Raw genomic sequence first — 27,306 nt, forward strand, 5'->3', positions numbered from 1 at the left:
CAGCAAATGACTTCCCTACTTTTCTGGATCCCGAGCAGTCGGGAAATACCGAATGGTCATTTTAAAACGGTATTAATTCTTGACGTTTTCTGCATTCCAAGTGTCTGGAACTTATCGGAAATTGTTAGTTTTCATTCCAGAAATGCAAAGAAAATCACTTAAGGTGAAAATGAGAATTTGAGATTTCCCGACTAGTCGAGAAATTGCGAATATTTCCCGTCCCGAATGTCGGGATTTTAAAAAAAATTCCCGTTCCGATCAATAATATTCTGTCCCGCATAACAATAAATAACTATCTATATTTATTTTCAATTTGTCTGAAGCCACAAAATGTAAATGGGTGGAAATGCTCATTTGTGTACTCGATTTCGTGTGTTCAATTTCTGGCATGGTTTCCTATCTGCATAGTGCAACACTAGCGCATAAATTTGGAATTCATTTCATGGATAAATTCACCTCTTACCGTCGTTTCGTCATCACGAGTAAACAACGGATTGGCCCAACCTATACTTCTAATAACCTTGGTCTTGTCTGCATCTGCCTTCCCCCCTTTTTTTTCCGAAAGTAAACTGTGTTCACAAGTTCGCAAGTGGTAATCTGTGTGCAAAATGGCAGCCTTCGGTAGAAGAATCGCCCAAGTTTTCGCAAAGGTAAGTTTATTTTGCCAGTTGGTTTTTTGAAACTTCTAATATTATATATGTATTTAACGAGGCAAGATTTCGTTGTTGTTTAATTTCTTAATTCTATAGTCTGGTTGTATTTGCTAAATGGATGTGTAGAATGTATGTACCTCCTCCCGGGTTCGATTCCCGGTAGAGGCACAAAGTGGTTCGGATCCCACTTTAAACTGTACGTCCCGTCCCAATTAGCCTTAGTGTGCAAAAAGTGGACTAAAAACACCAAATCAATCAATGTACGTACCTGCAAATAGTTTTTGAATAATTCTACATATTTCTTAAAAATGTACATCATATATTTTTATGTAACTTTTTAAGGATATACCATATTCTTAACAATCATGTATCTTAAACTATTTGTAGAAAAACTCTCAATAATACACATGTAATCCTTGACGTTTTCCATACCTATGTATTGCAGGTTTACGGAAATAAATTATTATTATTATTAAATGCTTCCCCAATGTCACAGCGGAACGTATAAGGTCATATGTAAAGTTTTGCATATTCAAGGAGCAAGGAAACTCAATTTTAAGGAGAAATATGAGGATCTACCGTAATATCAATAAGTGCAAAGGTCCAAATATGGCTTTATATTTGCCGAATTGTGATAGTTCATTTACCTGTTGCTGCTAACATGCATGACCTTGACACCCTTATCCAACAGCCAACATTACGGCATATTTCAAACCAGAACTCCAGTTGTAAAATATATTGGCCCAAGTTTCTTTTTTGAGTTGAGAGCCATCTCAATTTACGGTTCTAATTTCAGGGTTTCATTCTCAGGACCCGTTACAGTTGAAGCTAACGGGGCTACTGACCAACAGATATTGGTAACAGTAGTATAAGCCGGAGACACGTTAAACTCGTTTATTTTCAAATAAAAATCATTGCTACTTACCTCATATGCATACCGGAACATTTTTCAAGCTGGGGATCCCTTTTGGTAACAGTAGTATAAGCCGGAGACAGATTTCTTAAAACTTACAGGAGAAAAGACGAGAAAGTACTTACGACCCCGTGAATGGATAGTGGGGCTATCGTGAACAGAAAGTGTAAAAAGAAAAAGGTACTTACCTGAAGAGATGCCAGGTGCCGCACCACGATTGCGCACCGCGATTGCGCACCGCGAACGCAAAGAAACAATCATCATACAGATAAGGACGTAAAGTAGAGTCTAGCCTCAATTTTCGCTTAAAAACCTTTTGTGAATAGTTTGTGCGGCATTTATCGGTTCATAAGTTTGGAAACACTGCACATCAGCTGACGATAGACAACATGAATCAAAATTTGCGCGCCAAATTAGCAACGACCAATAAATGATTATAATGTTAAAAATAATGCTATTTTCATGGGAAAAAAGTGATCCCCAGCTTGAAAAATCTTCCGCTATGCATATGAGGTAAGTAGCAATGATTTTTATTTGAAAACAAATGAGTTTAATGTGTCTCCGGCTTATACTACTGGTACCCAGATATTTGCTTTAGACACAGTTTCCAATCCAAAAATGAATTTAATTTATGTACTTTAGAATTTCCAAAATTATTTTTTCTCTTTTTGTTTATAAGCACCACTTGCACTATGCATTTCGCCACACATACACAAAATGAAAAGAAACCCACACTACATTATGGTAGCTACTCTGTGCATGAACTGAGAAACCAGAATCTTGATTTCAACAATCAATATCACTCCACTTGACTTTCAATTGTTGGTATTAAAAATGTTTCTATTTTCAATTGTTTGTATTCGAGCACTGTTAAATGACCTTGCGCAGCTTCCTTTGTTGTCTGCCATACAAACTTGCACTCAGGTTATAATACAATACTGAAAATAGGGTTTCGATCTAAGTTATTTGAAAGCTAGATACTCCTTCCTCCTATCTTCTTTCATGGAATAAGTAATTAAAAGGACTTGACACTTTATTTTCCTATTATCACAACATTAGTAGATGGTCTTTGTAATTTCTGCTCCTTCAGCATCTCATTTTTGTGCAGCTTCTAGGTTATATCCTAGTGCAGACCCCCCCCCCATCTTCCCCTTTAAATGCATTTTAAATAACATATCAGTATGCAGTCCTATTAATATTACATGACCCGAAGTGAATTGTTTTAAGTCCACTTTATGCACAGATAGGCTAAACCTATAGTTTGAAGTGGGATCCAAACCACTGTGGGAGCGAATTGACAATATAGAGAAAGTCTCCAATTTTGTTAATTTTCGGCATACTAACTAATTTTGGCCTCCTAATCACAAATCTGTTGTAAAAAAATGGGGGGTTACGTCTGGAAATTTGAAAAAAGCCGATTGAATTTTTTATATATATATATAGGTGTATATGCGTAGTTTTACGAACGAAAATGTAATCTCCTGTCATTGTTTCCAACCACGCCGTTGTTTTACAAGAAAATAATTTATGATGTTCAATTTTAGTATGAACCCTATTTTGTCGATGAATTTAGGGGTGAAATGAGTGCTAATGGAACCTAACCTAACCTAACCTCATGTGAATGGTTCATGGGGCTACCCGTGGATGTTTTTTGGGGCTAACATCAATGGTTTATGCGGCTACCCATGGATGGTTGTTGGGGCTAACAAACAATGTTTCATCAAAATGTACAATTTCCAAACGTGAACCCCAGTTTTTTACAACAGATTCGTGATTAGGAGGCCAAAATTAGTTAGTATACTGAAAATTAACAAAATTACAGACATTCTCTATAACGTCAATTCTTACCCCACTGTGTAATGTAGTATCGAACCCAGGACCCCTTGATTGCAATGCAACAGTGCTACCACTACACCATCAGGGAGGCTCTATATGATCCACATGTAAGAGCTAAGACAGTAGGTTGATGCAGCTTGTAAGTGCCTGTAGGTTTGTTAAATAAAATAAATGCTAGATGTAGTAAATTAGTACCTACTAGTGGGTAGTGTTCGACCACCCATCTTTCCCCACTTTGAGTTCTTAAGTATTTTTTTCCCATAGGGCTTATTGTAGCAATATCAAACCTACATATATTCTCCAAAGGTGTAATTTTTGATAACTACTAAGATGTTAATTTGCAGGCAACTTAAAGCTTTTCATCTGTCTTGCATATTGAAGCAAGTTTGGTGAGTTGTATTGACAATATTTATATTAAATATCTTACAAAAAGCAAAGATGAGAAGAACTTACATTCGTAAGACAATTTTCCCCAATTTTGAGAAAGCTGTTATCACAAATGCATGCTTCTTAGAAATATACAGTGTAACTCCGGTACCAGTTTCATAGATCGGAGACACATTGAAATCGGATATTTTGTTTCGTATGGTTTGTACTTACCAATTCTGTATTGCAGAACATAGTTCAAGGTGCCGTTATGCTTTTTACATGAAAACAAACTCAATTTTTCACATACAGAGTGATTTTTTTTATTCCTTTTTTCGCTTCCTTAACACAGAAAAATACCTACTGTCGTGTTCGTCACGTGTGCAAATTGTACATTATGCACGGATAGCCTCACGAACCATTCCGATAAGGTTAGGTTAGGCAAGCATAGTTTAAAAAATAAAAAAAAAACACTGACAGGGAGTTACATCATCAAACGTATGCAGCAATGGCAATTGTAGGGAATGCAATGGCAATTGTGTGTCGGTGAGATATTTCTCTTGAAAAATACATGATTTCCCGGTCAAATAGATTCCACAATGAATGATAATACCTCGACGAACGTTGGAAACCTTAGAGAAACTCATTTCCGTAAGTAGTTTCTTGTGTAAAAATGAAGAAACGTGTCTCCGATATATGAAACTGTTACCGTAACTCCTTCTGTGGTAACATTTCCGAATGTTTATTGATTTTCACAAGTTTTATAGGAGCATTTGGAAGTCTTGTATAAAAATTGAAATGATAATATGAGACTTTCAGCAAGTAGCTAATAAATACAGTTTAGAATTATGCAAAGAACTATTTAGTTCTTGGTTTTTTTCCCATACTCTAAAATAGTCAATTTGATTCCAAAGTTATTGTATCTTGTGTTGACTGGTGTAGGGCGATATATGGTGTGGATGATATAGCCCTACTGTTATATTGAACAGGTGATATGAATTAGACAATATATCGACACAGTATTTTAACAAGGTGGGCTGTATATCGTCACGATATTTTGGAAATAAATATCGTTGATATATCACCACGATATGTTCGTGATATATATCGTGTTGATGATATATCATCATGATATTTTCGTAATATATAATGGGTAATATATCATCATGATATTTTGGCGATATATATAATGTGGAGATGATAAATTGGTGATATCACAATACAGAAAAATATCATATCATCTGTGACGATATTTTGTTGACTATTACGATATCTAATTTCCGATATTATCCATCCCTACTACTGACTGTAGCTTCTGTTAACTGGCAATCCTGTATTTCCAGGTACCAGAGCATGTTGTTAGGAGATCTCTTCATAGAAGCATACCTGCTTTGGGCATTGTAAGTACTACTTTATTTAGCTATTACTTTCACATTGCTTATTTTGCTGTCATTTCTGAGAGTTCTTGAATCTGAGAAATAAGTGCATAGGATACAGTTTTGCATAAGATACACATTTATTTGTATTTTGTCAGAATGCGAATATGTATTATTTTTTTTAGCTCCATTGTACTCAGAGTATGTATTCGTACTCACAAGCTTTTTTTTATTATTATTATTACAGAGAATGAAAACATTTGCCATGAAACTATTGGAAATATTAGATAAAAAATCATGATTTTTATTTTCAAAGAAATAACTTTTTGATATTTTTTTTTATTTAAATCTATTTTTTAATTTTAAAAAAAATGCTTAAAATTGCTTGTATGGTTTTTGGCACCATACTGGTAGATATACGTTTCTTTGTATATATATATTTTTTAAAAACAGCCATGTAAAATATTTCAACAGATTGATTAAAGTAAATAAAAAAAATGTGTAAATATAAATTTCTCTGTTTCTGATACTGTATATGTGAACCTACTGTGGAAATGTTTGTTGAGTGTGGTCGTGAAACTATAATAATTTCAGTAACTTTTTTTCCAGTGAAAATGAAACATTCTGGATGTACTCTATAATTGCAACTTAAAGTATTTTTTATAGTCTTGGCAGCTGAATTTTGTCAATTTGGCAAATTACATGTAATGATCATCATCAATTCTTAATTTACCCTGTATTGTATGGACTTGCGATGCCATGCAGTATTCAGGACCAAGCATGTGTCATTTTCGGCTAACAATGAGGCTCATACCAGAGTATAGCCGAAAGGATGCACCATACATTGAAATTTCAAGCATTTTAGATTGGAATTTACCTATTTCCAACTTGTTTACATTTTTCGCTATGTGCACTAATAACAAGTTCCCTATGGGACTGGACTTTTGAATCACCCTGTATTTTTAATAACTGCGAATTTAAACATTAGATTCATGTATGATAATTCAAACAATATTATATTTCATTAGATGTTTACTTTTGAATATTAGGAATTTGTCTATCAAAATATGTTATCATGCATTACCTAACCTGCTGTACCCTACCTTAAATTTAACGTAACTCCGGATCCCATTTTCAAATTTTGTACAATTATTGAGTAATAGTGTACGACATATTTTTGGAAAAAAATTAAAAGACCCATTTTTGTGAAAATGGCTACCAAAGTTTTCTTTACACCACCTTCAATTGTTTTTTCTACACTGACATTGATATGCCATATCTCGTGTAAAAGAGCCCTTTAAGACCTTTCCAACGCCGTCCGAATCACTTCTATAGGTGGCCTGGTTGCCGAAATATTGCAAATTAAAGTTAACAAAATGTTGGAAAAAATTGTCAAAATTGCATAGTTTGCAACACTGTAATGTGGAAAATATAAATGATATGGATCTGCAACTTTGCATATTTTCCTTTCTCAGTTGGCCCTTCCAGAATGCCAAATTTTAAATGAATCACAAAATGTAGGGTTGAGAACCTTGTTGATTTCACATGGAGTGACCCATTACATAAAAATTCGGGGTGTAGTTATTAACAAGAGAAGATTTTTAAAGGTCCTTTGTTACCCTGTTATATTGGGTTGGCCCATAAGTCCTGGCGTTTTCTTTTTAAGTGAAAATTTTGGCTGAAAAATAAAATGTGTTGGCATTGTGTTTTATGTTATTCGATAGAGAATTATGTGCTCTACAAAATAGTGTGTTTAGTTTTTTATGCTGATATTCTTTTTGTTCTTTTCAGATCATTAAAATGGAGTGTCAAGTCGACAAAAAAAGAGCATTTTCGACACCTTGTTTTGCCCGCGGTGTCGCCCATTTGTCGGGGCTAAGCTATTCTATGCGCTGCTTCATATTGACGCACAGGCACCATTTTTCGTCGCCAGTAACAATTCGGTAGAGGAATCGGTGCTTGTGTCCATGAGTTGACCAGTGACGGGCAAGCAAACCGGCGGAGATTGTGGCTCATTGATTTCTGTTGTTGTCGTTCAAGGAATGTGGAACCCATGCGCCCAACTTTTTAACCTTTCGCATTGAGTGAAGGTGACGGTCTATGGTACTGTGGGAGCATTCCATTCTCTGTGCCAATTCCCTCGTCGTTTGGCGTGGATCTTCGTGAATAAGCTGATTCAGTCGCTCCTCATCGAACTGAACAGAACTTCCGGCGCGATGCATGTCTTTGAGGTTGAAATTGCCGTCTTTGAATCGCTTAAACCAATTTTGAACCGTCCTAAGAGGCATCGCTTCTTCTCCATACACTTCACAAATCTCTCGAGCAGTTTCTGTGGCTTTGGCACCTCGATTAAACGCAAACAGCAGAAGGTGTCGAAAATGCTCTTTTTTGTCGACTTGACACTCCATTTTAATGACCTGAAAAGAACAAAAAGTATATCAACATAAAAAAACTAAACACACTATTTTGTAGAGCACATAATTCTCTATCGAATAACATAAAACACAATGCCAACACATTTTATTTTTCACGCAAAATTTTCACTTAAAAAAAAAATGCCAGGACTTATGGGCCAACCCAATATTATGGGATATATTTGTAAAAATGGCTATAACTCCTAAACCACCACATTAAAAAAATACAGTAATAATGAAAAAAGCAACATATTATGCATTGTGCAACAATTAAGGGTCACATAGGAGCAATGGTCCGATATGCGAAGTTTGCCTCACCCATGTGGGAATGTAGGCTGAAAAACTAGTCAATAGGGGGACAAGAAAGGAAAATGTATTTTAAAAAAGGAAATCCGAACCATGTAATATTGTTGGTGGAAGATAATTATCAAAGATCCATGTTGAAAAATAAAAGGAATTCCATTTAAAATTCGGTCTCTACTTATGACCCATTCTAGTGTTTGATCATGGAAAAAACTGGCAATTATGTAGTGTGGAGTTCATAATTACTTTCAGATAGCATACTTAGTTTACTGTAAAGACATTGCACGCTTATTCATTATTTTTTCTTGTGCATAAATTGTGCAACTTGTTGAATTGCTAATGTGAAGATATTGTCTTTTCTTTCCATACAGCAAGCTCCAGTGTCGAAGCCTGAAGGTAGCACCACTTGCACACTGATTCCGGGAGATGGAGTTGGCCCGGAGCTGGTGTACTCCGTACAGGAAGTGTTCAAGGTAATGCAGCTGATTCCAGGGATGGAATCTTATGATGCTTTTCTGTTTGTCTGTGACAATGCCTCCCATATTTCTTGGGAACTTCCATACCAGAGGTATTTTTGGGGGGCCAGCTCCTGTATTGACATTCGGTTTCCCCCTTTATATACCCGATATGATATGAGTTCAGCATGCAGAACACTGGGCTGCAAGATCTTGTACATTTAGCCTTCAGTGGGTGGAAGTGATGTTACATGAAATCTGATTTCAGATTTAACACCCTGACGAAATTCTAGCCTATGGTCATGTATCGCATGACTCACCTATCATTTTAAATAAAAAAGTTGAATTCAATATGGCGGAACCAAAATGGCGGCCGTCCCTGTGACATACTCCAAAAGGTGTCCCCCTAGGCCTATTTTGTATCGCCCATATCAAATTCCATGATAAAACATCACTGCGGATTTTACAAGGGGTGCTAAGGGACTTCTGATACACCCTGTAGTTCATTGATGATAAATGGTTGTAAATTTTTAATCATCATTGTGATCTGTATATTACATAAAGTGTAAATGAATTCTTTTTTAAAAATACAGGATGGCTACTCAGCGCGAATTATGCGTGAATGATTGGCTCCGGGAATTGTGTGTGAATTCTGCTTGAATTTTGCTCCATAGATGTGAAAAATTGCAACTTTTATTAATCCAAATCCCATTGAATTTATACATATTTATTAATGCTCTGAGGCAAGTAGAGGCCAGCATAGTCTGCATTTTACCTACCCACTGCCCGCTTGCCCGTGAGGACAGGTATACCTGCTAGCCTGCCCACGGCAACGAGTCGACTTGCGCCTTTACCTGGGTTCTTCGTCTTCCAGGTGCTCTGCGCTTACAAGGTAACTGGGCATTCAACAAGACCCAGGCGCCTGCAAAACCTGCTGGAAGGAAACAGCCCTCCGGCAGCGTGTCGCTCCAGGTGTTTCATCACCACGTGGACAGCTTCAGCCAGTGTTGCCTACTTACGTAGCTCGTAAATCCTACGAGGTCCTAGGAGGAGCTCTCTCCTCCAAGGAGAATTTATATACTTAGCGATTTCAGTTCAGCGTAAGCAGTTTTTATCTTATTGCCAGGAAATGCACGCAGTATTACAGCTTCATTTATTTGAATGAATGATCGAGCAAACAAAAATCTCCTCACTGAAAACTAATTGCTTTTCATTGCATGGTGCCTTAACCGGGCACGCAGTGGCGCAACCAGAGGGGGTAGGGTGCATTGCTCACAACCTTGGACGGAAATTAAGTCTAGCGGAGGGGCAAGGGTGGGGGTCAAACATTAAAGTGCAAGAAAAAACAGAGTAGCAGGGCTAAAGGGTACTCAAGATGGAATTAATTTTCATATTTTTCTTGCATTTTCCTTCCAGACGGCCAAGGGCACCTGCAGAGGGGGAATGGAGGGGTAATTGCAACCCCTTGATTTCAAATTTTATGAAAGTAGAAATATATTATAAAATATTATCCAGTGTCATCAAGTTCAATGCCGTAGCAAAGGGGTAGCGGGAGTCGGCCCTGAGCGCCGAACGATCTAAGTGAGAAAAGTTTTAAAACAGAGAATGCTATGGCGGCCCGTGATATTATTTGCTATTAATGTTGGTTTGTTACGAGTTGGATGAATTGATTATGTAATACGTCGCTCCATGTGAAAAGAAAATATTGTAGATGGAAATTTTACATGCCATATGTCTGTACATTCGGAATGCATTTATCATGCACTTTCTTTCTTTCAAAAACAGTTTGTGTGCTTGTTTTCCATTATTAGCTAATGTGAAATTGACGTGTTGAAAAAAAATATTTCTAATCCTCTGTTTCAACACAAATGCGCGTGAGAACCGACTTCTATCCCCTTTTTGCGTGATTTATGAGGATTATAATGCCTTTCATGCTACTTTATTACTATTATTGTGATTGTTCTTGTTGGCACGTTTATCCAAGTACTTGGCCCTACCCCCCAAACGAGGGTAACGGCAATGGCCCTGGCTGCCTACGGCCCTGGTGTTCGCAGTAGAACAGTGTGTTGTTCGACTCGCGACCTCAGCGTCGAACGTGACATGTTTCAGTCCTGTCCTATATCACTATATATACGTATATTGGTTGTTTACGACATATACTTATGGATCCTGTGCCACGGAAAACCTATTTCAATGTGTGTGTGGGGGGGGGGGGTAGCAACATTCGTAAATCTCATTTCATTGGTGATGTGGCTTACGAAGCTTCGAGTTCCCTTTTTTAAGTAGTGAAAATCTATTGCAGTTGGCAACACTGCAGAACGGTGTGGGCCCGGTGCAGTTTCTACTCGAAGCAACTACGTCATGCAGAGGGAGGGGTCTGCAGTTGATGGAATGAACGAACTGAGACCTACTAGGTATCGTAAGACTGCGGGTACCCGCCGGGTCTACAATGCCTGCCAGGAACGATCTGTGCAGGTGGGCATACAAGCTGCTCAAGCGAGGGTGTTGCGCAGGTTGCATGGCATTTCAGGAGCGATGTCTCGCGAACGGGTCTGCTCCAGGTCTTGTGCAGGCCTTTAGAGGCAAGTTTTCACAGTTTAACTTTTATTTTTTAACGAGGAAGGAAAATAAAAGAAAGCTGCGTGAAAAATAAAACCGAATTTTCTCAATCTGTTTGCTTTGTTAGTGTTCTTTGCAGACAGACTGAAAATTATTGGGGAAATTTGAAATTCTTAATCAATTAACAGTTTTTCGTGGGTTACCATATCCCGTAACATTTGTGATTTGTGTTTCTAGATGTATTTCTAGTCTGGTATACGTATATTGTTAATATATTTGTATGTGTGTGTTGGGGGGAGGGGGGTTAGGTGGTAATACGTAAAATTGAAATAGAAAAAACATCTGAGTGTACCCTTGAAATTTTGTAAAGTTTGCCATGAAAACAGGGAATTATACTTGAATTTTATCATGGTCCCAGCGTGGCCACCCTGAGTATCCATTTCCTAAACATTTGCTAGAGTGATGCTGCACAGCTAAAAATGGCAAAATTTGTTGTGACTAAATCTCCCATACATTCAATACCGAAATTTGGAAATTTTCCTTAAATTCATGGCCGAAAGTTGGTTGCTCCAGTTAATTTCAACATTGATGATGAGGGAAAGAAACTAATGAGAAATTAAACGGTGAGATACATAAAAATAAAAATAAAGTTCATTGTGAAAGTGCATTATTTTTAACACTGCTCAAAATTTCTACGGCTGAACAAGAATATTCAACGTTCTTCATTTTAGTGAGATAGTGTTTAGGAGCTAATTTGAGGACATGATTCGGACTTCCATTGTGTCGTGGTAAGTGCAACACTGAAAGCCAAAGGCCTGTATTTGGATTCAGCATGAGGCATGCTTGCGCTTACAATGTGCAATACACATGTCGACCTCCATGATGGAGTGATTAGCACAGCATGGTATGATGCCAGTGGTCTCGGTTTTGAATCCCAGCCTGAGCATGGGTGTTCTATGTGAATGTCCCTTCATCAGTTTCATCATATCATCACTCATCCTCATCTTTGTGATTAACCAAAAGTTGCAGAAAAACTAAGTAAAATAACCCAATCAGTTAACCTAACACAATATTGTGTACTACGAGGGTCACTATTTATATTTTGAGCCTAACAATGAAAAAACAGGAATTTGGCATTGAAAACTGCTTTATTGTTTTTCGAAGTATTCTCCTTTATGGTCAATACACTTTTGCATTCGTTCGAACCATTTGTCAAAGCAGTTTTTCCAATCTTCTTGAGACACCTCCATAATATGGTTTTTGAACGCATCAACGGCGTCTTCCGCTGACGAAAATCGTTATCCACGCAATTTATTCTTGACATTCGGGAACAAGAAGAAGTCATTGGGTGCCAAATCAGGACTGTACGGCGGATGACCCATCAATTCGATTTTTTGACTGTTCGTAAAGTCGGTTGTTAGACGAGATGTGTGACAGCTGGCATTGTCTTGACGAAGAATGATCCGACGGCGTTTGTTTGTTTTCCGTATTTGAACGAAGTCCTGTGGCAAACAAATTGTCGTGTACCATTCAGAGTCGACCATTCTACGTTCCTCTAAAGACACAGTTGCCACATGACCAGTTTTCCCGAAAAAACAGGCGACCATTTGTTTCGATGTGCTTCGAGCTCGAACAATTTTTGTTGGATTGGGTTCATCATGAAACACCTATACAGTCGACTGCTGTTTACGTTCCGGCTCATATGCATTTATCCATGATTCGTCACCTGTTACAATCTTATATACGTCTTTTGAAGCACCACGATTGTATTTATTGAGCATTTGTTTGCACCAATTGACGCGAGCGTCTTTTTGAGTTTTTGTCAAATTGTGTGGGATCCAACGAGAACATACCTTTCTCACAGCTAAATGATCATGTAATATTTTATATATGCTGATGGAACTAATGCCTATGCTTGCCTCAATCTCACAGTATGTCACATGACGATCTTGCAGTATTAGGTTTTGCACAGCATCAATGTTTTCTTGACCAACAACTGATTTTGGACGACCTTCGCGAATCTCGTCGGTGAGCGAACGGCGGCCACGATTAAATTCGTTATACCAGCGCTTCACAGTGGCAAAGGATGGGGCTTCATCGCCAAATGTGGAAGTAAGTTGATCGATGCACTCTTGTCTTGATAATCCACGTCGAAAATCGTAAAAAATCATCGCACGAAAATGTTCACGAGTTAATTCTTTTTTATTGTTCTCGCGCAATCTCCAAGGCAACATAAACAACACAAATGAAGCTATTGACAAAACATTTGAAGTACGTTATGGTCAATAATGCCAGACGATTCCGTGCAAACGTCAAATCGCACCTAACTTCAGTGTTGCCAAGGCTCAAAATATAAGTAGTGACCCTAGTATCTGTGAAAATACATTCACACTTTTTAGTTATTGATTGTAGGACTAAATGGAGAACAGTACTTCAACATGTGAGTTTCAATTGTGAGTAGTTACATATTTTCAAGTATTGGTTAATGCAATGGAACTTTTGCATTTGACTGTGTATGTCCTAGTTTGGCCCTTGAATATTCACAGATCACGTATACGATAATCAGAATATAAAAATAGATGTTCCTGCCTTTAAAAGTGTATCAGCTTGGTTCTAATTGGTTCTTCAGTGTAACTCCTTGCTATGTAAAATCGTAAAATTTCGGAAATGTCATGAGAAAAGTAATGGATTTCCCCTTTCCAGGCTGCAGGTGTTCCTGTGGTTTTTGAGGAATACTTTCTGAGTGAGGTCCAGCACACGCTTAGTGCTCCGCTTGAGAAGGTGGCAGAGTCCATCGCGAAGAATGGCATCTGCCTCAAGGGGATCCTGGCCACCCCTGACTACAGTGCCACCGGAGAACTTCAGACGCTGAACATGAAATTAAGGTGAGTGCGAATTGCAGTCTTAACCCCTTAATTGTGGAATTTTCTGGGCATGTCACCACTAGGGATGGAGGATATCGGAAATTTGATATCTCGATATATCGTCAAGAAAATATTGTCGCAGACAATACGATATGTTTTCGGTATTGTGATATCAGAGATATATCATCTCCACGATATGTATTGACAAATACCGTGATGATATATCGCTGACATGATATATATATCACCAAAATATCGTGATGATATATCGTCTAGTTGATATCGCCTGGACTGTATTTTTTCATTATCGTGATATATCATCTGGACGGTATATTGCCCAGCACTAGTCACCAATGAAAAGAATGGAGATATTTAGCAAAATTCCTTTTCATCACTCCTTTCTTCTTCTTCTGATTCACTTCCACTAGTTTCAGAGATCAAGAGGAAAATGAAGGTGTTCTGGGTTCAAGTGGAGGCACATTTCACAGTGGTTTGGATCCCACTTTAAACCGTAGATCCAGTCCCGATTAGCCTGTATGTGCATGAAGTGGACTTTCCCTGGAGAACACAAAAACAAAAATTTCCCATGATTAATGGGATGGGGAGAATGAAATCTGAACTTGGAGAAGGGGTAAAAAATCCTTATTTTGTGACGAGGCCGCCCACAAATCGGGGTCCGCTTGCACCTTCTTTCTCTCTCTCTCTTGTTGGATAAAATTAACTGCTTTGTGTCGCACCTTACACCTCTGGTTCGATCTCTGCCAAAAGAAAATGGTGGAGGCACAAAACTTCAAACATCACATAAATTTGGTTTGTGAGTCATATTTTGGTTTTCTATTATGCATGAACTGCACTACACAACAGTAAACGTTTAACTTTTTATTATATTTCTTCTTCTTCATCTTCTATTGGTTTTGTTTTTGCTACTGCTAGCGTAATCTCACCAAACTTGACTGTTAGGTTATCAACGTCTGGTCGTATATATACGCCAACACAGTAGAATCTAATCAAAGCGAATACAAAACGTATATATAAATGGCATATACACTTAAGGGGTTAACGTATCCACGTTATTCTGGCTGTAAAAGAAAGAGAGCTGGTTATGTCTGTTGATTTTCAGATTTATATTATTATTTCCTATTTACTTTCTTTTGCCTTTTCTTTTACTTTCTAATGAAGTAACGGCGGAGGGTTTATTATTTTCTTTTTCAGTTGAAGTAATTGTCCTGGTGCTTTACTTTCAGAAACTCTCTGGATCTTTTCGCCAACGTTGTCCACGTGAAGAGTTTGCCTGGCGTAAAAGCTCGCCACCAGAATGTTGACATGATCGTGATTCGGGAACAAACCGAAGGGGAGTACTCTGCATTGGAGCATGAGTCTGTGAAGGTAGGATGTTTGAAATGGGACGTGGTGTAAAGATTGAAGTCAGTCAAGTGTATGTTGTATTTCATGCCTCTATGCACATGTGACCACAGGAAACAATGGCTGTTTTGAGCTGAATATGTCTGTGATGAAAAGAAACTTGCACAAGATTTGGAGAAAATACATATTTCATTTATAGTAGTGACCAATCAGCCATTTATTAAAAATTGCAATAGCTCTTTTTTTAACCAAATCGTTTTTGCTGTTAATTCCACAGGATTCCCAGGCACTAGAATATTGTCCCTATTCCACTTATTATTTTAAACGTAGTTGAAGTCTTGAGTTGAATGCCAGTTCGGTATCTTTGACATAGCTCGTGAGGAAGCCAACCGGACGCGTTCTTGGTTTTGAGCCAGCACCTGTTTTCCTGAGAAGCGTTGTTGTCACTTTTACGTGCAGTGTTTAGACATCCAACACGAACTGAAACGACGTTACAATCCCAAGGGGGAAAAAAAACCTATCAAAGATAACTGCAACCTCTAAAGAAACTGAATTGGCAACACTTCATTTACTCCATGTGGACTAGACAAGTACTGTCAGTTCATCAAACTGACACTATTGGTGGGAAAGGTTTGAGGGGAGAATACACTCCATGTGGACTTGACATATGGTTGTCAGAGGGACACTGATCTTTTTTTAAGTAAAGTGGCATTCGAATCAGGATTTCGACTAGTTATAATGAGTAAGAGTTAGCAATTTTGTTTGACACAGTGTTAATTGTGGATTATGGCTAAAGTATAAATTTTATATAGCTACCAAACTTTTTCTCTTACTGTTCAGCACTTTCAAGTTGTTCATGCTTTCTGGTTCTTGAGTGGTAAGAAGTCTTGTCTCAGAAAATCTCTCTGTGAAGATTTTTTGTTAAAACTAATTTTCAGGTTGTATTCAGTCCATGACTAAAATGTTTTTGCAATATATCATGATGACTTTCTGCTCTGGTGAAGTCCTGGCTTTACTTCAAATAATCACAACTTAAAACGTGCATTTTTTTTAAACGTAAGTTAGCCGTACCGAAGATGTAACATTGCTATTTGCAGTAATGATTTGATTGATAGTAGGGATGGGCCGATATGAAATTTTGGCCGATACCGATAAAGTACCGATATAAAATTTACCGATACCGATAACCGATATTCTACCAATTCGATATAAAATTAGAAATGGTCCTTGAAGAACCTGAAATGTTCATTGATCTCCTTAATAAATGTGTGTTTCAAGGTGACTGCAGTGAAAAAGAAATTGCATTTTTAGACATTTACTTTTTTAGGCAGTAGGGCATGGAGATTATTCATAAAAATTACAACACAATGGCAGAATTTTGCATTAAATTATCATATATTTATCGATATATCGGATCGATAAAATAACCGGTAATTTTACCGATACACCGATATGCCTATATCGGCCAATACCAATAGAGTACCGATTAATCGGTCCCATCCCTAATTTGATAGTAAAATACAGAATGTATCAAATGGTATTTTATTTCATCAGCATGCTTTTAGAACTTTTTTTATCCATACCTTGTATTTTCATGTTAATTGCTTCATTTCTTCTCTTAGGGGGTTATCGAGTGTTTGAAGATTGTGACAAGGACAAAGTCTCAGCGGATCGCAAAGTTTGCATTTGACTATGCAACGAAGTACGGCCGGAAGAAGGTGACTGCTGTGCACAAGGCAAACATCATGAAACTGGGCGACGGGCTCTTCCTCAGGTGCTGTGAGGAGGTTGGTAATGGTTTCTCACAAGTTTTTCTCTGATTTATTTGCAACTGTGATGAGTAACACCAGATTAGTAGTACAGAGCTTAATTGGCTGGCTATTTAAGTGAATTCATGTTTTTGCCAGGGTTTGTACATACAGGGTTTTTGTAAATGATTGTCGGGGTTACACACAAGCACTCTATTTTACGTAATAAAGATAGATGCATGCAATTTTTTTTGCAAAATGTTAGAAAACTCACCAAGTTTTTATGACAAAGTTACAAATGTTCCATGTGCTCGCCTCGTGATATCCTGCAGATATCTAAATGATAGTCCATTTCCTGCCACACTCGGGATAGCATATCACGTGTAACACTGTTGATGGAATTCGTGATGCGTGTTTTCAGTTCCTCGATGGTAGTGGATAATGGAGGATGGTAAATGGTATCTTTTACGTATCCCCAGAGAAAGAAAATTGCAAGGAGAAAGGTCAGGGGAACTTGGTGGCCATGATAAAAGGTTTTCATCCTCATCACTCCAGTGCCCAATCCAACATTGTGGTAATTTTCTGTTGAGCAATGATTGCACTTCACAGTGGGAGTGATGTGGGGCTCCATCCAATTGCATGATGAAGGTGTTAGAATCTGCTTCCACTTGAGGAAATAGCCACTCATTCAACATATCCAGGAATGTCAATCCCGTAACCGTTTTCTCCATGAAGAAGAATGGACCGTGCACCTTTTCTCGTGACAGCACAAGAAACGTTCACTTTAGGCAAGTCCCGAACCAACTCAACAAAGTGATGAGGATTTTCTGTTCCTCATATGCGCACATTGTGTGTGTTTACTTTTCCACTTAGGTAGAATGTTGCCTCGTCAGTGGAAACTAAATTCTCAATGAAATTGTCATCGTCAGCCACGAGATTTTGCATATCGCTGGCAGACGTTTCCCGAACACGACAGTCGTTACGTGTTAGCTTTTGATGCAGACTTAGGCGGTATGGTTTCATGTTTAGCTGTTTTCGTAGAACACGCAATAATGTCATCTTCGGAATGTTTAGTTCCTTGGATCCAGCAGGAATCGATTTCTTCTGGCTCCGTAGATAGGTTTCACAAACTCGCTCCACATCATGTTCCGACACTGATGGTCGTCCACTGCTTTTGCCTTTGCAAATGCAACCTTTTTCTTTGAACTGTGCATACCACCTTCTAATCGAATTGGGTAACTGTGCATCTTTCCGGTATAGCGCACAAATATGTCGTTGCACAACTGTAACGGACCTTGTTGTGTGATATTGCCTTCTCACTAGTAATATCCGCCATTTTGGAAAACTGCCGCGTAGCAGAGGTCTATGAAACAGATAAGGAACAAAACTTGTTGAGTTTCTCAACAATATCATGCATTTGTGTTCATGTCATTCACCCAGATCGATTACAACAATGAGGAAACTCCAACAATCATTTACGAAAACCCAATATTTACACACTTTATTATTAAATGTCCATGAATAAAGTAGCTCTGGGGCTCACCTAGACTCAAATCAATGGATAGATAAGGTGGGGAGTACCTGGAGGATGGTGCTAATGATGTTACCTCCAGCTGATATTGTGCAAAAAAATTGCCAAAATTCAGCCACAAAGACTTTAAAAAATATAAGTTACAATTGTGCTCGGCTGTAAAACATTGTAAGTGACATTTTGGTAATTTTTGAGTTACAAAGTAAAATGTGCCATCGTTCAATTTTCGAGTGAAATTTACCATGTTATATAATTTGCATTGGACTCATTGAAACCTTCTGAAATTTGTAAACACAACATGAAAGCAATTTATCTACAGTATAGCTTCTTATAATCTTTTTTCTTAATGAACTCAGAAATGACGAAAATATCACTTACCATGTTTTACATGTACTGTGTATCCATTTTGAAGTCATATGTCCTTCACTATGGTGTTGTTTATTCCCCTCAACATGAATAAAAATCATTGTTTTTATCCACCCTGTCTCCAAGTGAATGTTGAAGTGGAAACACAGATCAGATCAGTGCATTTCCTTCCATCATTCATCTTTTCTTGCTCCCCATAAATTCCAATTGGATCATTTTCATACCACAGTACACACTCAACTTAATGCTTTTGAAGTTTTGGATACTTTTCATTATTTTATGATCAGTTGTAATAATAGAAACAAAAATTTGGAACAAAATAAATTTGGAAACATATAATTTAAACTTTAGTATATTTACTAAGGCCGAGCTGATACTCTTACCGATCCCCACTAATAATTGAAAATTGCAATAATTAATATTTGTTCAAAATATTGATCAATATTGGTGTGTAAATATTCTTCTTCAATTATACACATGAATTTACCAAAGTATTTGCTTTAGAATAATCAAGAATTGCATCAGAATATTAAAATAGATATTACATAATCACAAAATATATATTTTTTTTTGTAAAAATTGGTGCAAAACAAAAAGGAAAGTTTGGATTGTGCATAATTTCCAGAAAAATTGCGAAAGTGTTGCACAGCATGTTTACAGACCTTGTGAAAGACCAAAATGCCGGAAAAGTATCGGCTGATATCGTTAGGTGTCTTCCAACCGATACTTTCCAATACTGATATATCGGTATCAGCTCAGCCCTAATTGTACCGGGTGAGCAAAAGGTAACTGTGCACCTACACTATGCTTCATTACGCAGAGAGAAACTTCCCGTTCTTGATGTTTGTTGGTACAGAAGGACATGGACAGTTGGTTAGTAAGACACTCGGTGTTGTCAGTCACTCATTCTTGTTTCTTCGGAGCATGATCTTGCAAAGCATGTAACTGCATTAGCAATGGTTAGTCTCTGAACCACTGGCAATACTCAACATGCTTGTCGTGGTGTCTTTCTTGCAAATTTTGCAGTACTGTTATTTTGTAGGGGTGTAAATGTAAGTGCTTTTTCAGTGCAGTTCTTACGCTGCTGTACGACACACTCACTTGCTGTGGCAATTTACAAATTGACTTCTTTGGGCTTTGCTCTATTCTAATCTAAATATCCTGTAATTTGTCCTCTATTAGAACTCGTGAACTGCCTGATTTTGGCGCATTTTTCACTTATCCTGTTCTGCGAAATTTAATTGATCAACGGCCACACTGCATTACGATGTGGTGGATCTGTATCAGGAAACCTTTCCATAAACTTATTTCACACTTCTTCTGTATATTCACCTCCATGTCGAAGACTTGTTCCACCAAAAACACACGAGCTTCGAGTAACAAAACCATTGCTAATGCAGTTCCACGCATTGCAAGATCACGCTCCGAAACAACAATGAGTGTCTTACTAACCAATTGTCCATGGCCTTATGTACCAACAAACATCAAGAAAGGGAAGATTTTCTCTGCATAATGAAGCGTAGTGTAGGTGCACAGTTACCTTTTGCTCACCCCGTAGAAATTTTTAGAGGTCATGCTGTGCCTTGAGGCTGTTTTTAATTCTTTTACGGATTGACTGTTTATTTCAGATGGCCAAGCTGTATCCTAAGATAGAGTTTGATCAAATGATTGTCGACAACACCACCATGCAAATGGTGTCGAACCCACGACAGTTTGATGTGTTGGTTCTGCCAAATCTGTACGGAAACATCATAGACAACTTGGCATCAGGATTGGTTGGCGGAGCAGGTGTTGTGGCCGGTTCCAGCTACAGTGCAGATTGCGTTGTGTTTGAACCTGTAAGTTATGAAGATAATTTTTATCTGATAAATTTTAGAATCTAGTACAGTGCGTTTGTTTTGGCTCTGGGCCGAGATAGCACGTGATTGCAGGTGGCGCAGCATGGCACAGATGCCGGCATATTCGACCTGTAACATCCTGCTTATTTTTATGCACACTTCTTTAGCATGCAGACAATTATATTTATATTGCATAACAAGTACTAACCTGTGTTATAAGAGTTGTTCAAAGTGGTGGCTAACGGCATTAAAACGTCCCAGGCATCTTTTGATAAAATTTTGATTGAGACGCAATAGTTCATATTCTGTAATTCTTGTAAGTTCTATTTTCCTGTAGTTTACGGTTATTACAAGCATAAGAAAACAGTTTTCCGTTGTGACGTTTCAGGAGAACACACGCTCCCTTCATCAGACATTTATTTTCATTTTCACTTAAGATACAGTTATAACAATGGTTAGCAATTGTTTAAACAAAAAGAATCCCTTATATAATGGATGTTGTCAATGTTACATTGTTGTAATAAAGCAACATAGCTGTGAAAAGACGCAGTCTGTTATTTTTATTTCTGATAGGAAAAAAATGTATCACATTATTTTTTTATTTAAAATTATGAATCCCAAATATCATCAGGTAATTCAAAGTCATCATTGTTTTCACAAAGTCTCTTGATGTTTTCTGTTACATTAAATTTTAAAGATGGTGGCTTACTCCACTTGTGAAAAAGAAAAATCCATACCGGATCTATGTTACCATTTTCATTATTTAATTTATTCCAGTGTTCTTCTTACAACAATGTAACTGACAACATCCATTATATAATGGATTATTTTTGTTTAAAAAATTGCTAACCATTGTTACAACTGTATCTTTAGTCAAAATGAAAATAAATGTCTGATGAAAGGAGCGTGTGTTCTCCTGAAACGTCACAACGAAAAACTGTTTTCTTATGCTTGTAATAACCTTGAACTACAGGAAAATAATTCTACAATGCAAGCAATGCATACATACCAGAAAAACTTGTAAGTTCTGTTTCTCTTAATCTCAGAACAAGTTGCCTAACTGTTTCTCTACCTGTAGCTGCGACACAAGTGTCATACATAAAAATTCTTTGTTCTGGCAAACTTTTCGGGTGGCATATCAATGGTCTTTACTTTCCGAATGTCCCTTGTACATGTTAAATTTTGCCCAAACTCGTTCTTCTTGATTTCAGGCAGTTTTACTAGATGTCACTTGTATAGACATTCAAACTCTTTCATTGTTTGTAATTTGTTTAAAATTTATTGCCACAGATCCTGTCTTTTGCCTGTGTTTAGTGTTGCACTGTTGTGAAGGATTTAATAGGTTCCTTAAAGTTTTTTCACTAAACAGGGTGTCTACCATTCAAGAAATTATGCTTTTGGTCAAGAATTTTTACTATTTTTTTACAGTATAGTGAACTTACATTCTTATATACCTGTACTGGGATTTGATAAAATTGAATATTTGGAAATTTAAAATTTATATTGGAAGTGTGGTTAACATTTGTTCATTTTGTTTCTTAAGAACTACATTCTTGTATGTAACTAACTAACTAACTAACTCTCTAGCCTTCTTAAACCCGAAGGTTCATGGCTACAGCAACACAGGCCTTCCATCTGTCCCTATCCTGAGCAAGATCTATATACTCTTTTCCATCCCTACCGATTTCCTTTAGGTCCATCTCAACGTTGTCCCTCCATCTTCGTCTTGGTCTTCCTACAGGTCTCTTACCATCAGGTTTCCCAACAAGAATCCTGTGAACTCCTCTTTCCTCTCCCATTCGTGCCACATGGCCTGCCCACCTAAGTCTTCTTGATTTAATTATTCTAATAATATCTGGACATGAATACAAATTATGTAGTTCTAAATTATGTAACCTTCTCCACTCACCTGTCTCCTCATACCTTTTAGGTCCAAATATTTTCCTAAAGATCTTATTTTCAAATACTCTCAATTTATGTTCCTCTTTCAATGTAAGGGACCAAGTTTCACATCCATATAATACTACAGGCAAAATTACTGTTTTGTATATTTTAACTTTTAGTTTCTTAGATATTAAACGAGAAGACAAAAGTTTATGAAGAGAGAAGTAACATGCATTTCCTGAATTAAGCCTACTATTTCCTCTTTAATATAATTTTTATTTGTTAATATTACTCCTAAGTATTTGAATTTGGAAACTGGTTCAAACGAGTTGTTATCAATAATTAGATTTTGATTATTACCTAACATTTGGTTTTGGCCTGTAAGCATATATTTAGTTTTCTCTTTGTTAACTTCCAAACCTATCTCTTTAGCAGTTTTGAAAAATATTTTAGCATTATTCTTAATTGTATTCACATCATCCCCCAGTAAGTCTACGTCATCTGCATATGCTAACAACTGAGTCATACCATTTAATTTTAGTCCTTCTTTAGTTTCTTTTACCTTCCTTACAGCATACTCTAAGGCAAAATTAAAGAGCAATGGAGATAATGCATCTCCTTGTTTTAACCCATCATGAATTGTAAATTTGTCAGACATATTAATACCCACACGAATTTTACTTTCTGTTTCACTGGTGCATATTTTTATCATACTAACAAGCTTCTTAGGTATTCCAAACTCTACTAATATATTATATAATTTATCTCTTTTGACCGAATCATATGCTTTTTTGAAATCAATGAATAGCTGATGGACATTTTGATTATATTTCCACTTTTTTTCAAGTGTCTGTCTGATGTGAAAAATTTGATCTGTAGTTGATCTGTTACGTTTAAATCCACACTGATAATCACCTATAATTTCATTAGCATATGGGGTTAGTCTATTGCAGTTCATTTTATCACCTTTTTTAAACACAGGAACAATTATGGATTCTTTCCACTGTTGAGGGATTTCTTCTTTATTCCATATTAAACAAATTAATTTATGAATTTGACATATTAATGAATTTCCACCACATTTAATTAACTCAGCTGGTATTAAATCAATGCCAGGTGCTTTGTTGTTCTTTAGCCTTTTAAGAGCATCCTTAACTTCAGTCAAGTTAGGTTCTGGAACTAAAGGTTCTGCTGTGTGTATTTCATTTACTTCTGATTTATCTCCTACATGGACATTTAAAAGGTCATTAAAGTAGTTCTTCCATCTATTTAGAATATCGCTTGGGTCAGCTAGAAAATCACCGTCTTTACCTTTTATCAAGTTTACTTTAGGTTGCCAAATTTTATACCTTTATGTAAATCTCTGATATTTTTATTTGTGCTGTTTGTTTCAATTTTGTTTTCAAGTAATCTCTTTTTTTTACTTCTAAACGTGCGGTTAACTTCTTGCTTTATTCTATTATAATTGTTTAGATTTGTATCATCAGAGTTATTTAACCACCTAAGTCTAGGCTGATCTCTTATTTCTATAGATTATGACATTTAATATCAAACCATACTTAAAGTATAGTATCCTATACTTTCTTTAGCTGCTGATTCTATGGCATTACATATGTGCTCCCAATTCTTGTATGTCCACTTTAAATTTTATAAAATATTAAATAATTTAGCCACTCCTCATCCAAGATGAAATCTGAAGCATTAATTTTTACATGCATTTATAATTAATTATTCAATTAAATTAAAGCAAGTCTAAATCTCTCGTTAAGGTACACCTTCAGCTTTCATCTTAACCAGCTTTGTGGTAAGGGTTTTTTATTGGATAAATATTTATAATTTTGCAACTATACTTAAGTAGGGGGGGGCATTAAATATATGTTAGGAAAAAGAAAGGAAAGGTCAAGAATTTGGATTTGTTATTTTGGTAGAGTTACACAGAATTGCTATATATTGGGTAAGAAGATAATTTAACAGTGTTTGTGCTATGAATTTAAATCATGGAATTTGTTTTGACAAAATGAATTGTAGCCCTGATCCAGTGTGTTGCAAGGAATGCTACAGTGCTGAGTTAGTGCTAACTTTTTTCCTAATGAACTCTTAACTTTCCGCTTGCAGGGTGCACGGCACACCTACTCAGAGGCTGTCGGGAAGAACGTGGCAAATCCTACTGCAATGCTCCTCTGCGCATCAAACATGCTGAACCATGTGAATCTCCAGTATTATGGTGACATGATACGGACTGCCGTGAACAAGGTGCTGAAGTCGGGCAAGGTAAGCTAATGTGGAGGAGCAAAATATTGATGATCTCACTTCACTAAAAGAGTGTAATTTATGTTTGTGTAACTTCATTTCTTCATCAACAAATGAATGTTGAGTTAACGTAATCTTAAACTGCTGGGAAGGAGGTATAATCTTTAAGCCCCTGCTGCTGGGAAGTTTTCAAGTGCTTTTACTGATGTACAAAAAAGTTAGAGGACCACAACTAAGCCTGACGGTTTTTAATTACAAATGAAAACAAAACTCTTTCATGCAACAAAGTCAATTTAATATATGTTGTACTACATCTCAAGGCATTTTAAGAAAATAACATGATCTGCAGTTTCATTCATTCATTCAATTTTCTTTTGGCAGAGCAGAGATTGTGTTCAAATACTATGATGTAACTTGTATGTTTATGTTATGTATTTTGCCAATCTTTTTCTAAAATTTATTTCTTATTCATTTTATTTCATTTTTATGTTGTCTTTTCACAATTTTTGTATCATTTTATTCATACATTTATTACAATTACTTTATCAATAGATTTTGTAACTAAATCATGCAGTTTATTGTACACTGTATTAATACTGTAATAACATATGTATAAGAAATGTAAATTTAAATGTTATCAATGACACGGGTTAGGTGTCGCCCACGCAAATAAAGAATTTGAATTTGACAGTTCAATTTTTTTTGAATGGCACACCTGTGAGGCCTGTCATCTGAATCTGAGGGTTTTTAAATCAACACTGAACGGAAGTTGCTCGAGGTAACGACATTCACCGTAATCTGCATGTTCCCAGTCGGAATGCCAGTATACTGTGGGTAAGGAACTTCAAGGAGATGGCATCAGCAATGAAAAGAACACCTCGTGGACATCCTAAGGTTCGAAATCCCGAGAACATCGAACGAGTTCTGTTCTCTGTTTTCAGGAGTCATTCAAAAGATGAACTGTCCTTTTCAAGAAATTGCATGAAACTACCTCTCATGTTATTTTCCTGAAATGCTTGTATTAAAAATTGACTTTGTAGCATGAAAGAGTTTGTAATTAGAAACTGTCAGGTTTAGTTGCAGGACCCTGTATTCAGTGTAAACAGTTGGGATAGGTTTTATTTATTTATTAGAGCATGACGACTATTTACTCTAGACAGTTGGGATAAAGATTATGGGGAATAAAATGAGACAAAAGCTAATCATGTTATAATAATGCAGAATGTTGTGATCTTACCTTGAATGTTCTTTCAATTTGTTCCCTTCTCTTGTGTATATACTCAGTGTGCCATATAACATTTGATTTATAATAAAAATTATTTCAATTTTCCAGGTGAAAACCAAAGATATTGGTGGACACTCTTCAACAAATGAATTCACGTATGCTGTGATTGCAAACCTGTAAAATTATCACATTATGAAATCTCACAAAGTGTGTAAATTGTATCTTGTAGATAGTACTGCAGTATTCTTTGTACAGTGTTGAATATAACTTATTCGTTAAGTATTGCTAATGAACAAAAGTGAGAATCACTTCGACTGTATGTTATAAATATATGTACAGTGTTGTAAAAATGTTTGTAAATATATTTATTAAGTAGAGAAATAATTGATTTTTAATACTATTTTTTTTACAAAATATTCAAGGACAGTTAGTGCTTTTTACATCTGAGAGGTTGCTGTAGAAAATTTTAATTGTGGAACCAGTATCTGCCTGAGAGTCAGAACTAGTGTTGGGCGATATATCGTGATATTGAAAATATATCATCCAGGTGATATGAACTAGACAATATATCGTCACGATATTTGGCGATATATATCGTGGAGACGATATATCACAATACGGAAAAAATATTGTATCATCTGTAATGGTATTTTCTTGACAATATATTGCGATTACAAATTTCCGATATCGTCAATCCCTTGTCATAACTAGTTGTGAAATAGTGTGGAAACGCCAAATTAAAACAAGAACGGATAGGGAAACATGAATCAAATATCCCTATATCTGATGTAGGAAAGAGAAAACTTGTTAGGATATGTTACCAACATGGTTATCTTTGAGAACATCATTTTTATAAATGGGAAGGTGGCTATGTGGCATCAAGATGACCTAGAATGGGAAACACAATGATATGGTTAATTTCAATGCAACATTAATCCTTTTACCCTTGAACCCCAAATGTTTTTGTTACATAAGGTTTGATTTACGATGATGATATTCCAAGAAAAATAGTGAAGATTGTTCTACTCATGTCATGTTATTGTACAAGGTTACAATGCATTTCAGTCAGATATACTATTAGGAAGATCTTTAAGAAATTTTGAGAAAATTGTGTTCTTAACATCATCATCCATCAACCAAGTGTAACGAAAACATGAAGTATGAAATAACATACTGTAATGTTCATTTTCCATGTTTTTGAAAGGTGTGAGGTGCATTTTGATACTATGTTTTGTCATGACATGATGCAAAATAAACTCTTAAACACGAAGTTTAGACTTTATATACCGATGTGGCACTTTCTGAAGTCTGAATTATCCTGCGAGTTATGCAATACATGGAAAATTGATTAATTCTGCTGTAA

The 27,306-nt window shown here is 36.5% G+C and overlaps 1 protein-coding gene across 1 annotated transcript; it reads left to right on the plus strand.

Annotated features, from left to right (window-relative positions):
• The first annotated feature begins 578 nt into the window (after nucleotides 1–578).
• Idh3b (isocitrate dehydrogenase [NAD] subunit beta, mitochondrial) lies at nucleotides 579–26,322 on the plus strand. Its single transcript, XM_083115003.1, has 9 exons — nucleotides 579–650; nucleotides 5,112–5,168; nucleotides 8,233–8,334; nucleotides 13,579–13,760; nucleotides 14,984–15,125; nucleotides 16,724–16,888; nucleotides 20,375–20,584; nucleotides 24,584–24,739; nucleotides 26,052–26,322. Exons 1-9 carry the CDS (start codon nucleotides 609–611, stop codon nucleotides 26,121–26,123), a joined length of 1,128 nt encoding a protein of 375 aa, XP_082971129.1. The 5' UTR covers nucleotides 579–608; the 3' UTR covers nucleotides 26,124–26,322.
• Nucleotides 26,323–27,306: the final 984 nt, after the last annotated feature.

This window comes from Lepisma saccharinum, chromosome 29 (assembly GCF_977018435.1).
Source record: "Lepisma saccharinum chromosome 29, izLepSacc3.1, whole genome shotgun sequence".
Taxonomy (NCBI): Eukaryota; Metazoa; Arthropoda; class Insecta; order Zygentoma; family Lepismatidae; genus Lepisma; species Lepisma saccharinum.